The 13054-nt window shown below is 42.8% G+C and overlaps 1 protein-coding gene across 1 annotated transcript; it reads right to left on the reverse strand.

The window, feature by feature from the left end:
• Nucleotides 1–641: 641 nt before the first annotated feature.
• Nucleotides 642–12550, reverse strand: LOC123127654 (probable E3 ubiquitin-protein ligase ARI8). Its single transcript, XM_044547420.1, has 15 exons — nucleotides 12148–12550; nucleotides 9329–9453; nucleotides 8877–8979; nucleotides 8458–8548; nucleotides 7355–7527; nucleotides 6948–7052; nucleotides 6780–6868; nucleotides 5962–6069; nucleotides 5789–5879; nucleotides 5613–5702; nucleotides 2219–2266; nucleotides 1985–2056; nucleotides 1794–1893; nucleotides 1590–1716; nucleotides 642–1315 (listed from the first exon to the last, which is right to left on the reverse strand). The coding sequence occupies exons 1-15, from the start codon at nucleotides 12301–12303 to the stop codon at nucleotides 1030–1032; spliced, it is 1764 nt and encodes a 587-aa protein (XP_044403355.1). The 5' UTR covers nucleotides 12304–12550; the 3' UTR covers nucleotides 642–1029.
• Between the last annotated feature and the right edge of the window lie 504 nt (nucleotides 12551–13054).

Raw genomic sequence — 13054 nt, forward strand, 5'->3', positions numbered from 1 at the left:
GAGCGGACGGTGAGCCGGATGACGAGCTAGGCGTGACTGGGACGGCGAGCCGGATGACGAGCTAGGCGTGACTGGGACGGTGAGCGTGAGGCAGCACCACCGGCACGGCAGAGATCGGCGAGGGCGACAATTAGAACATAGCTGTCGTGAGATACGAGACCACGAGGTGGGCCGATCCCGCTGACCCAGCAGGTCACTTGGTGCCGGCTCTACTGACCCAATTTATTTATTTTTGAGGCCAACCCATGTGACCCATCGGCCCCGAATATTTGGGCCGGGTCAGCGACCCAGCGGGTCGACCCGGCCCATTCCCATCTTGATCCATGGGGGCAGGGCGTATGCTGTCCGCTGCCGAGCAACCTGCTGACGGAAAAAAGGGCCACATGGTCTGTAAGTTCACAAATTGCAGTTCTTCAAACAGGATCCTTTAGCTCCGCCATAGGAGCAAAGCAAACGCCACACCGCACAAACGCTTTATCATTGCAATCCACCAAGGATTCATAAACAAAATCACTGGAGCAAACAAGCGTGCATTTGATCTTGCTATACCTATATTGCTGCTCCTGCCACAGGGAAATCTTTTGTGTTCAACTATTTTCTAATTAGACAGCAATTAAAAAAACTGACAAGACCGGCGAACATAAATAAATGTACTCAATACAGGTCAATATTATTACAGTTTTTACAACAGTTGTACAACACTACAACAGGTCAGTCCATGCATCGGCAAACACCCGTCAATACCCCTCTCAAACAAGACAAGAGGGCTGGGTGCTAAGTTATATACAAACGAGCCATGATATTTGAGTGAGGCTGCTGGGGCATCGTCGGTTAACAGACAACCAGGACACAAAAATTCTACCTCTTTAGCTTTTGCTGCGCTTCCAATGCAGCAGAGTCTTCTATTTCCACCCTCTCGTTTTTTCCTGCCCTAGAGGCCAGTAACTTCATGCGCCATGTGCCTCTAGGCATTCACGGGACAGGGTGTTACAATCCAATCGAATCCATATGTCCAATGCTTGACAAGATCTAACGGTGCTGCTGATGGTCACAAACCTGGCAGCTCCTAGCAGACCTAGGGTTTGCAAACGTGCACTGATCACAGGCCCAGATGTTCCCATCATCCATACCACGGGTTGAGCTGCCTGACTTCGAGGCACCAACAGGTGCCTTGTTCTTGCCACTCTTGCTCTTACCGCCAAGGTTCTTGGAGCTTACGGCCTTGCTACATGCACCTTGGCCGCTATGAGCTCCAACATCATTCAATCCAGACTCCAATGCACGGACCAGGTTTTCGAAATAATTGCGAGTTACGCTGTTAAATAGACAAAGAATTGTTGAGCAGAGATGAGTAAAAGAAGTGTATAGCAATGACATGAAAAGTACTGAATTATGGATAACAAAAGCACAAGCTGCAAGAATTTTGGCAGTTATACATACGGAGAAAGACCACCACATAATTACACCGTGGAAACCAGTATCTTTACATGATTGTGGGAAACGCTATTCTAATGTCCATATTAAGGATGATGACACCAGTTCGACAGAAACAACACTGACCAGAACAAATACACTAAGATTTTCATTACCTGGTCAATCCAGCCAACTTTGTACGGAAGTCATTAAAATCTTTAGATGGGCAGTCTGCATCGAGATAGATCTGAAGTTCTTTCTCCGCACACTGATGAAGGCGTTCCAAACCAGATTCTGCTTCACCTGAATAAGCAATAGCAAAAGGATACCCTTTAGTGATAGATACTTCGAATGGAATCTACAGTATGAAAAATACGAACCTTGAACGTATTCGAAGAACTGCCTTTTGGCATGTTCATGGTCTGGAAGGTAATAACCATATGCGTAAGTCCACTTCAATACCCGCCTACATTCAACAATCTGCAAAATGAGACCATACAGCCTGAGTGAGATGCTCAGAAAACTGAACAAAAGTACAGGCGACACTTGCTGACTAGAGTGTCATTCATACCTGTAACCATGCTTCAATTATGAACTTAAGCTGTGACTCAGGTTGGCTTTGTATGTCACTTAGCTTTTCAAGCTGTAAGGTTTACCAAACAAAATAACAGTCATTAGGTGTTGGAGAATTTTAGCATTAAATTGTGAATCCTTCTAATGACACTGCCCTGAATGACATTGCTCTGATTAAAAAGATGATGCAACCTGTAATATCAATGATGTTACAGGTATGAATGTCAGCTACCTTATCATTCTGCAGACTCTGCAGATCCCCAAGCGCCTTTTGCCTTGACTACATCATAACAAAAATAGTGCGTAAATATTGTATGTTACATGCAAAATAAGAGTTGCTAGTAGTACATTAACTATTTAATCAATCAAAATGAAAAAAACGAAGCAACAAAAAAAATATTTAGATCTTTATGTTCCTTAGCTTGGCCTACTGAAAGTTAGGCTCTTTCCAATGGCAAGGAGTGGCTGCGGAAGAAACTTTAAATTGCATTGTCTTGGTTTGGCTTCCCACGATCACAGTATCACCCGGCTGCGGTCCCGTGTTATTCATCTTCATGATGGCGATGCTAATACCTCTTTCTTCCACCAACATTCCAGATATTGTAAGAAGAAGAATTTTATAGCCAAGTTGAAGGTTGGTGATCAGGTCGTTACAAACCAAGGGGATAAACATGAGGCTGTGCTGAATTACTATGAAAACCTCATTGGTTCGTCTCAGGTTCGGGATTTTTCCTTGGACCTCTCAGTTTTTCACTTCCAGCAGCATGATTTGGTTTCTTTGGAGGAGCCTTTTTCGGAGGATGAAGTGTGGGCAACCATCAAAGACTTGCCGTTTGATAAAGCACCTGGACCTGACGGGCTTGCTGGTTGTTTTATAAGTCATGTTGGGAAATTATCAGAGTGGACCTGCTGCTAGCTCTCTCAGCTGATCATCATGGTCATGTGTCCAAACTCAGACTTCTCAACTCTGCTCATCTCCCTTCTGCCGAAGAAGGTCAGTGCCATCCAGGTCAGACTTCTCAACTCTGCTCATCTCCCTTCTGCCGAAGAAGGTCAGTGCCATCCAGGTGAGACTTCTGGCCCATAAGCCTTATCCACAGTTTTGCCAAACTGGTTGCTAAGCTCATGGCCAATCGCCTTGCACCCATGCTGCCTGATTTGGTGCCTGTAAACCAATCTGCTTTTGTCAAGGGAAGGAGAATTCATGACAATTTTCTCCTTGTTCAACAAATGGCAAAATGTTTGCACCAACGAAAGGAGCCTCACATTTTACTCAAACTGGATATATAGAAAGCCTTTTGATTCCGTATCTTGGCCTTTCCTCATTGAGGTTTTAAAGCATTTAGGTTTTGGTCAACGTTGGTGCAATTCCACATGTTTGCTGTTCTCCACATCTTCCCTTAGTTCCTAGTCAATGGTGGGCCGGATGAGCACATCTTCCATCGTCGTGGCCTCCATCAAGGTGACCCCCTATCCCCTATGTTATTTATCCTTGTGATGGATGTCTTGAACTCTTGTGAACTGGGCTGCTCATGTGGGTTTGCTGCAACCAGTTTCTATGCTGATGATGTAGTGATGTTTCTCCAGCCTGCTGCAAATGACCTCACTAACATCAGGCAACTTCTGGACATTTTTGGCCATGCCTCAGGTCTTGTGACCAATATGTCCAAGAGCTCGTTACCCCAATTCAGTGCAAGGATGAAGATATGGAGGTCGTATCCAGCAGTTTATCTTGTGATATTAAGCACTTCCCTTGCACCTATTTGGGTCTCCCACTCACGGTCAAGAAGCCTTCCGAGGCAGACCCCCACCCTCTTGTTGATAAGGTTGCTAACAATCTCCCTGGACGAAAGGCATCACCCATGAATCGTACTAGTCGGTTTGTTGTGACGGTATGAGTTGTACTTTCTACCATTCCTATTTATCTCATGATTGCGTTGGGCCTTTCCAAATGGGTTATCAAGGCCATTGATAAGTGTTGTAGGGGGTTTCTTTGGAAGTGCCAGGAAAAGGCTAATGGGGGCAACTGCCTTGATTCCCGGGAGCGAGTCCAGCGACCAACCCAATAGGGTGGTCTTAGTATTCCTAACCTTCAACATTGGGGTGGGCGCTCCGCATGCGATGGTTATGGCTGCAGAAAACTGGCGCAGATCACCCATGGTCTGGTTTGCCCGTCCTCGTTCCTCGAAATGCTCTGGCTTTGTTCTGTGTCGCTGTTGAGTCAATTGTTGGAATGGGCAGACCACTTTGTTCTTGTCTGATCGATGGCTTCAGGAGATCTCCACACCTTTTCAAGCTGATCTCCAAAAGAGCGGTCAAGCAGCACACTGTGGCTCAAGCTCTAACGGAGCGGAGATGGGTCGCAGACATCAAGGGCGCCCTTACTGTCCAAGTGCTAACTGAATACCTTCAGTTTTGGGATTAAGTGGAGGGACTGCACCTTCAACAGGATGTTCCTGATCAGCACCGTTGGCGGTTTACGCCATCGGGATTGTACTCATGCAAATCAGCATACGAGGCTTTCTTTATTGGTGCGGTCAGATTCGCCCCTTGGAAGAGAATCCGGTGGACCTGAGCTCCTTTGCACTTAAGCTATTTATTTGGCTTGCCATCAATAATCGGTGCTGGACAGTAGACCGCCTGGACAAAAGGGGGTTGCCGCACCCGGCTGCATGCCCCTTGTGCGATCAAGTTGAGGAGTCAATTCAGCACATCCTTGTATCGTGCGTCTTTTCCAGGCAGGTCTGGTCTCATATTCTCCGAAGATTAGGCGTAATTGCTATTGCTCCGCAACCCACCACTGGCCGGTTCTCAAGCTGCTGAGGTCAAGCTCTCATTCAAGTTTCCAAAGAACTCTTGAAAGAGCTTACCTCCTCATTGTCTTGGTGGCGTGGGAAATATGGAAGCATCGGAACGATTGCGTTTTAAATGGCGCTAGACCAAATGTTTCCGTGTTGTTGCTGACAGTTGCTAACGAGTTCGCCCTCTGGTGTTCAGTTGGAGCTTTGGTGCTTCGGGGGCTTTTCTTTGGGATGCTTACCTTGGACGTTTAGGCTCGTCCTTTGTCTGATTTTGGCCGTTTTGTTTTATGTGTGGTGAGAGTTCTTATTTGTTCCTTTGGGTTGTGTTTGAGTCAACGGAGTTTCTACCCGCATCCTTGTACTTATTTCTTTCTTCTTATTGAAATGATATGCAGCTCTCCTGCGTTTCGAGAGAGAAACAAGCATCAATATTCTATTCTTTGACCCTATCACACTGAGATCTTAAAAACTCGAAATATCCTACATACAGCATTGTCTTCGACCGTAAATGAACTCCTGGCAAGTTTGACGAGCAAAGAAACCATCACTACAACTAAGAACAGTATAGCAGTCATTCAAGCACCACTTCCAACTTCCAACTTGGCTTAGTACTGATTTGTACATTATGCACCCATGATATTCGTGAGCTCATTGCCGCAGAAAAAGCTGACAACGTATATTACCACCCAAAGGTTCACTCACGATTCACCACTAGGCTATCTTGAGTGCATAGGAAATGTTTAGGAGTTTAGCTCACTATTTACCCACTTAAGACCTGACATTAAAGGAGTGTCAATGCTGCTAACTGAGTTGAAAATCACTTACTGACTGATTGGCTGCCCATCGCTCATAGTAATGTGTATATCTCTCGAGGGAATTCTTTGCCATTTCTCTTCTCCTTTCAGAATCATCAAACTATAACAGAAACGTAGAAGGAAGGAATTAGCATAAATAATTTAATGATACAATAACTTGATGTTCATGACTAGGTGAACCATTACCGCTCCTTCTTGCCTTGCTGCCTCATAACGGTTACAAGCATAAAAACCACCTGTTCTCTCCCCGTGATCTGACCATGGACCAAGACAAAGCCTGCATTCACAGCATAATGTGTCAACTATCTAAAATGACAAAAAACTATAAGCAGAAGTGTAGCAGCAATGTGATTGTGTACCAGCAGAATTCAAATTTACATGGCGGTGTGCACGTAATGTGCATGCAGCCCTGGTTTTTTTCAATAGGCCGCTTGCACTTGGGACAAGGCTTCGAATTAGCTAGTATCCTGGAAAACAGAACCAACAGGTGGTGAAGAAAGAAAAAAGGTATAGTTGCTAGTCAAAACAACTCGAAGTAAAAACATACTATATCTGCACAGATGCAGCATTCCATTGACTGAACAACAACACCATTATGTTTTTTTTAAACATAACAACACCATTATGTTAGTAAAGAAATGGGAAAAGAATAGCACAAACTAAGCAAAAAAGTCTAGGGAGTGCTCATCAGACCCTAGAAGGATACATGTTAGAAAGAACACTAGTTGGGGTGAAATGGAACAATTTAGAGAAGCCAAAAATAGAGATATGTGAGAGAAAGAAAAGGCTTCGCAGTCCAATTTGCGGATCATGTACGCCGGGTATCTACAACAAGCATTTTTGTTTAGAAACCTAATTTGGTTCAGTAAGGAAATATGACAAGTAGAATTTCAAAAGAAAAGCAAGGTAGTAACTGGTAAGCAATAGGGAAGTGGAGAGAATGAGCAAATAGTTGGTAGAGTAGACAACTTGCTAGTCCCAACTGTGCATCTTATTCCATTAGCAATTAGATATAACAAAAAAGATGGTTAAAGACCAGATGGGCCGGTATACATGTTACACAAACATACCCATGTCAAAGCTTGCCACACTTGGAAACCAGAGATAGTAATACTTCATTGACATGACCATGCTCATGCTGTTGGACAGACAATGCGAAATTTGGGAGAAGACGTACCAGTTCATATTCTCGGATTCCGCACTATTCTTGAGAATCCATTTGGAAACTGTGGAACAGTCTACAGGGCGATGAGCTTCCTCCGTGCACTGAAAAAAAATCACACGGCTTCTTAATTCTAAGCTAGACCGAACATATCACAAATAAGCTACAGCCAGAAATACTCACGTTCCAACAGAACCCGTAAGAACAGCCACAAGAAACATCATAGCTGCCACTGCCAACGACAAATTCCACAGCATACTCGCAGCCCGGAGCAGGACACCATTTTGTCTGTTCAACATAAATGACACAGTGATAATTTAGTGCAAATCAGAAGGTGATAGTAGACAGCAGTAAAATGCACAAGACATTTAAGCAAATTTTTTTCAGTTATCAGCTACCAACAAGAAATTCTGATATATAAAATCAAATACAAAGAAAAGAATAGGTGCCAGAACAAAGGATTGTGCAATGCCAAATTCTGAATCCTTTGGCCAGATGTGGCCGTCACCATCCTTCCCTAACTGAGCAGCACTTGGTGCTCGGAAAAGAAATTTTGAATTCAGATAAAATTCAGAAAGATATGGACTTACTTTTCTATTATCTTCAATGTAAGATCTGCAAAGATATCGTTCATACTTCCCCTTATCCTCGTCACTAGCGAATAAATTAACCATATCTTGTCCAACAGCAGCAGAACAGGATGGATCAGGACATCTCAACATCAAACATCCTGGACCATCATTTATAGCTGTGCTAATATAGCCTGTCAATGAAACAAAAATTTAATCAGCACCAACTGAACATTAAAGCTAAAATCTTCGAACATTGCATTTAATTACAAGAAAAAGGTTATATTAGAAGATGTAAGATAAACTGAAAGCATTCCATGAAACGATGGAACAAAAACTCAAATTGTTCTGAAATGATAAAATTGAAACACAGGGGCATATAGACTAAATGGTTCACAAAGTATGCAAAAAAACTAAAAAGGAACCAAATTGCAAGAGGAGAATAAGGATGGCATCATGTTGAAACACTGGAAAACTGATATTTGTCTTTGGACATGACATTTGGTTTTGTTATGAGTTATTCTAGATTTCTAGTTAAGTGACCAAAGAAAAATATAGAATGTTAAATTGGAAATCTATGGACTTTTTATCTACTCAATTTCAAAATGGTTCAAACAGGTAATAATATACTATCCAATATAGAACTCCAAATGGCTAGATCCTAGAGCATTCAAATACAGCATTTATGCCCAACAAGTGATATTATTGCATATAAGAAATGAGAACCACAAAAAAAATGTTATCAATTTGGAGGAGCATGGTCAATGTTGTGCAACAATAACACTGCAGGCTTGCAACCTATCAGGAAAAAGCATAATACATTTGTTTGTGTTCACGCTATAGGAAAAAGCATAATAAATTTGTTTGTGTTCACGCATGACTATAAATTTCCACCAATGCTTCTTTCAGAAAAACATATTCAGGAACACACTGATTGAGGAAGATATGCTCACATGCAGCTACGGTAAACATCTATGTGTTCAGTCAGAAGAAAAATCAAGGGTAACTTAATAGATAGTTAGGCACACTTGGTCCATCACCAAGCGTATTCATGGCACAATTATCTAGGCAAGGGCAGTGTAAAGTATGACCATCCAAAGCAAGGGGATAACAAGAGAACGAACCTCTCCAACATACACCACAGAAAGGATGCCCACATGAAGCAGCACCCATTGACTCACGTGGACAACTTTCAAAGCAAATCCCACACGTAAGCTGTTAAAAGATAGATAAGTAATGTAAGAAGTGGAGTTTATATGCACATGACCTACATGTACGGGAATGTTTTCATTAGCATGTCTAGTCTAGAACATAAAAGGGTGCAAGTCCATCCCTTTGCCACAAGCATTCAAAATAACAAGCCTACTGTTCAACATTTTCTCCAGCAAAATACAGGTTACCAGGCAGGTCATACTAACTCCACGGGTTACAAAATATACAGGCAATCCAATAATATAAACGTCAACTAGAAGAAAACTATATTGTCCAAAGGGGGGAATAAGCTTGGGCAACAGAGCAAAAATAAAAAAATAGTGAGCCTTACTTCTCTTTCATTTGGCATTTCGTTTTGCTTCTCCGGTAAACCAACGGCAGTACGAACTCGTGCTTCATCAACAAACCACTCGTCATGCACCTTACTAACGCTCCTGCAAGAAGAAACTTTATAATGCCTTTACAGAAAAGAAATATTGCGAGCAACATAAATTAAATATCACCGCCTACAGAAGCTGTCACAAAAAAGAAGGTAAAAGCAGCGCTGCCATCGAGAAGGAAGGGCCAAAGAAGTACTCCCTCCGTCCCAAAATAAGTGTCTTGATCTTAGTACAAATTTGTACTGGAGCTAGTATGAAGTTGAGACACTTATTTTGGGACGGAGGGAGTATGATCCTAATATAGCAGTATCTCATTCGCCTGCACCTATTTTGTGCTTAAACTTGGACAAAAATAACTATTTAAGCATGCAACTACCATGCCAGAAGTAATGATGCCTATTACCAGTTATAACTGCGAAGAAGGGCGCAAGCTTCTGATTTCGAAATTGAAAGAACAGTTGAAACCCGATTCATGTCATCTGCTTGATGTTGCTTTATGTCAGTTTCACTCAGTACACTGTAGTTTTGCTGGAATATAAACAAGAAAATAGTAGTAAGATAAACATAGATATAAGGTGAAATGAACGCCTAAGAACCACATAAGCTTAGTACGGCCAGTTCATCGCTAGATTAAATGGAGAGAAAGAAAGTTAATCTTGGTCAAAACAGCATGTAGTTAGTAAATAAAAAATCCTTTCGTGGTAAAATCTGACTATTTAACAGGTACATACACCAAAAATCACCAACTCATGGAGTACATAACCAGAAAAAAAATCTAGGCAAAAGAAAAGCGAAATAAGAATTCTGTTGGTTGTATTTTTCACGTCCAGGAAGAATTTGCTACTCCCTCCGTTCACTTTTATAAGTCATTTCAGACAACTGAAATTGACCTGCTTTGCACACTGTCTGAAATATCTTCAACGCCTTATAAAAGTGAACAGAGGGAGTACAACCTTATGATTTCAAGTATATTATTCAGCCTCGAGGAACACATGGAAGCATGTGCAGAGAGAGAAGCTTGGATTGACTTGCGACTGATGACATGCGTTTACATGCTAATAACCTAAACCTCAATACATTGTCGATCAAAATATACCCTGGAGGCCCGGACTTTATGTGTCAAAGGTCTCAAAAAAACAAAAAAAGCAATATTGTTAAAAAAAATTGGGTTTGTTATAACTCTATTTGTGTGGCACAATACCGATATCATTACAATTCTACAATAATATAAGCTTCTACATTCAAAAGCTACCTGGATTGCAGCAACGATTATACCAAATTTAAGCATTGTGTGCACAGTGGCACACTCAGTGAGGTGGGCCATCCAAAAGTGTAGTCAAATTTGGCTACAAATCAAACGGCCTCAAATCTAGCTCCGTGACTTTTCACTTCTTTGCTAACTATATATATTTCCCATCATTGACCATTTGCATATAACCCTCTTCTTGACCGACCATCTGAACTGAACGCAGCTCAAGGTCATCCATAATAGATCAAAGAGGGAAGTGCGAAAATCTGCTGTTAAACTGGAGTTTGTAAGGAAAACAAGAGGAGAAGAGTGGATATCGGAGGGTGGGGGGCGATGGTAGAGGAAAATGGAAACGAGGGTATTAAAAGCTGGACATTTCATTTATCATAGAAATTTTCTAGAGGCTAAATTGGTTCATTTTTTATAAAGGATTTAATGCTCCATGTCCAAATCAATAGATCTTGGACTTGCTATAATTTAACATCATCATGCAAGATGAACACCTATGTAAGTTAACTATGCACTTCCAAACAATATTCCATAACCAGAACAGTAACTTGTCGGGTTACTTGATTGCGTAAGCAAAGAAAATACCAGTCCTTTAGTGCTCTATGTTAAGCAACACTGCAACACTTTACACGATTGGCTATTGCAGATTGGACAGCACTTGATGCACTCACATCACAACGCTTCAGAATGCAAGTACATCAGACGAAAGTGTGAATAATATCTAGAAAACATATCATGACAAAATGATGGTATACCAAATGTCAATTCTGTTTCACGAAGAAAGTACACCAAAAAATATATCACAACATCGTATCAAGGAACATTTTTCTGTTTGCATCTGATTAAAACTGAAAATCGGTATGAATGGGAAGTGTGCACTAACGAATGGAAGATGTGTTCAATCATATCAATTTAAGTTCTACATAAGGGAGGAACAAAAATCTAACCCCGAATCAACACGCTAGAGTTGTGTACCATAAGCTTCAAAAGCTTTTCTTTCCCTAATCGTTTCATCTCTTGATATTTAGACAGAATATCACTACAAATAGTGAATCAGAACGAAATAAATTTAATGACCTGTGCCAAGATCATGCAAGGTACCCTATTTCACAGTTTGAAGCTAGAAGAGTACTTGCATCCCACATAGAAATTTCCATGGACTGTGAGTAAGTAAACACTAAGTAAGACTCATGTATTCACCTAATTAGTATGATCTGCGAATTAATCACCATCTTTTGGCTAGAGCTATCAAATCATACATTAAAAAACTGCCAGCTCCAATGAAACCAGCAAGCTGTAGGAAACCTCCCAAAATCAGATTCAGAAACATACCAATTAGACTGGTATATCCTTGCATCAGGGTAGCATGTCAGTACATGCCTAATACATACTTAGAAGTTTTCCTTTGCATGCTTTCCAACAGTCCTACCCTAAACACCGCTCTCCCTATCATGCTACATTCCATTACCACTTATTACCAGCAACCAAAACTGGAATCATAAAGCAATGTGGCACACTGTGAATTACAAGCTACAACACAAAGTGAATTTCGCATGCCAGGACACCAGTCACAGCTAGCACCTATCCGATAGCCAGAAGTAATTATCGGGAATGCTCGGCTTGTCTTTTCCTACCGTGGGACATAAATAGAACCACCCTCAGGTTTATATAAGCACGTTTCATCCATGGGAAGGACTCTGATCGAGCTCTTCGTCCACGTCAGGCAATCACACAGGCAACCGAAAGCAATATCTAGATCATCCAACCAGTCACATTTCTATCCACTATTTATATATAGTAGTATACGCGAGAGCATTTCTGTCCACATCATCCATCCTATATCGTTAAGGGGCAGACAGAAGCACCGATACATGGCCGCTCCGGCGCTGCTGCATCTCCCATTCCGATTATCTCGAACAAGCAATTTCTATACTGGGACCGACCGGACGCCAATCGATGATCACCTGCTGCCTGTGGGAGATTAGGTCATCCGAGTCATCGGAGTCGCGGTCGGCGAAATCGTAGTCCGCGTCCCCGTCGTCGCTGAGGGCGAGGCCCGCCTCGCCGCCGCTGTAGAAGTCCTCGTCGGCGGAGTCGCGCGTGTCGTCCTCTGAATCCATCGCCGCCACCGGCCGCCGCCGCGCGCGCCGGAGCCTCGAGAGCGACCCGGATCGGGCGGATCGGAGCCGCGCCCCACCGTTTGGAGGGAACAAGCGGCTCGGATTCGGTGGACGGACGGGAGCTGGGAGGAGGAAAGGGGTGGAGCGGAGGAAGACGTGGGGGGAGGAAGAGAGGATGGGTGGGATTCGCTCGGGGGCAGAGGAAGCCTCGAGCTTTCTCCTTCCTTGTTTGTTTCCGCACGTTTTCTTTCTCGCGTGTAATTGCTATTTTCTGCTTCTCTGCTAACAACAGTGCTTTCCAGACGGAACCTTTTCCTTTCATGGGAAGGAATCTTGCGCTGCACCAGAAAGGGAGGTATGAATCTTCACTTCACAAACAGGAGTGCCTCGTCCCTCCGTGTCCGAATACCTCTTTGCCACACCACGCCTCTGGCCAACTCCAACCAGACACCAATCGGACATCCATTTTCTTTGGATTTTGTCCTTTTGAATCGTGTTCGCTCCATATCTAGACTCATTAATCTGGTTCGCATACCTCGATCGCTCTATATCTTTAGATTGCATCATCTTCAACAATTCAGCGTAGTCCGCTTCAACAACCAACGGCAAGCTGGACCAGTGGAGAGCAAGCCGAAGCCCCTCGTCCATAGCTGTCATCTCCGATTCTAGAGGCCCCCCGCAATTGAAGAGTACCCGCTTCGCGGCAAAGATGACTGTGCCTTCATGATCACGTAAAATCATCCCAGCCCCG

The sequence above is a fragment of the Triticum aestivum genome, chromosome 6A (assembly GCF_018294505.1).
Source record: "Triticum aestivum cultivar Chinese Spring chromosome 6A, IWGSC CS RefSeq v2.1, whole genome shotgun sequence".
NCBI lineage: Eukaryota > Viridiplantae > Streptophyta > Magnoliopsida > Poales > Poaceae > Triticum > Triticum aestivum.

Coding starts and splice junctions, on each gene's coding strand:
- LOC123127654 (XM_044547420.1), bottom strand. CDS start 12,303: ATGGATTCAGAGGACGACACGCGCGACTCCGCCGACGAGGACTTCTAC. Junction 8,980..9,328: donor CTTCTTCGCAGTTATAACTG/GTAATAGGCATC, acceptor TTCTTCTTGCAG/GAGCGTTAGTAAGGTGCATG. Junction 2,267..5,612: donor GATGGGCAGCCAATCAGTCA/GTAAGTGATTTT, acceptor GTTATGATGTAG/TCAAGGCAAAAGGCGCTTGG.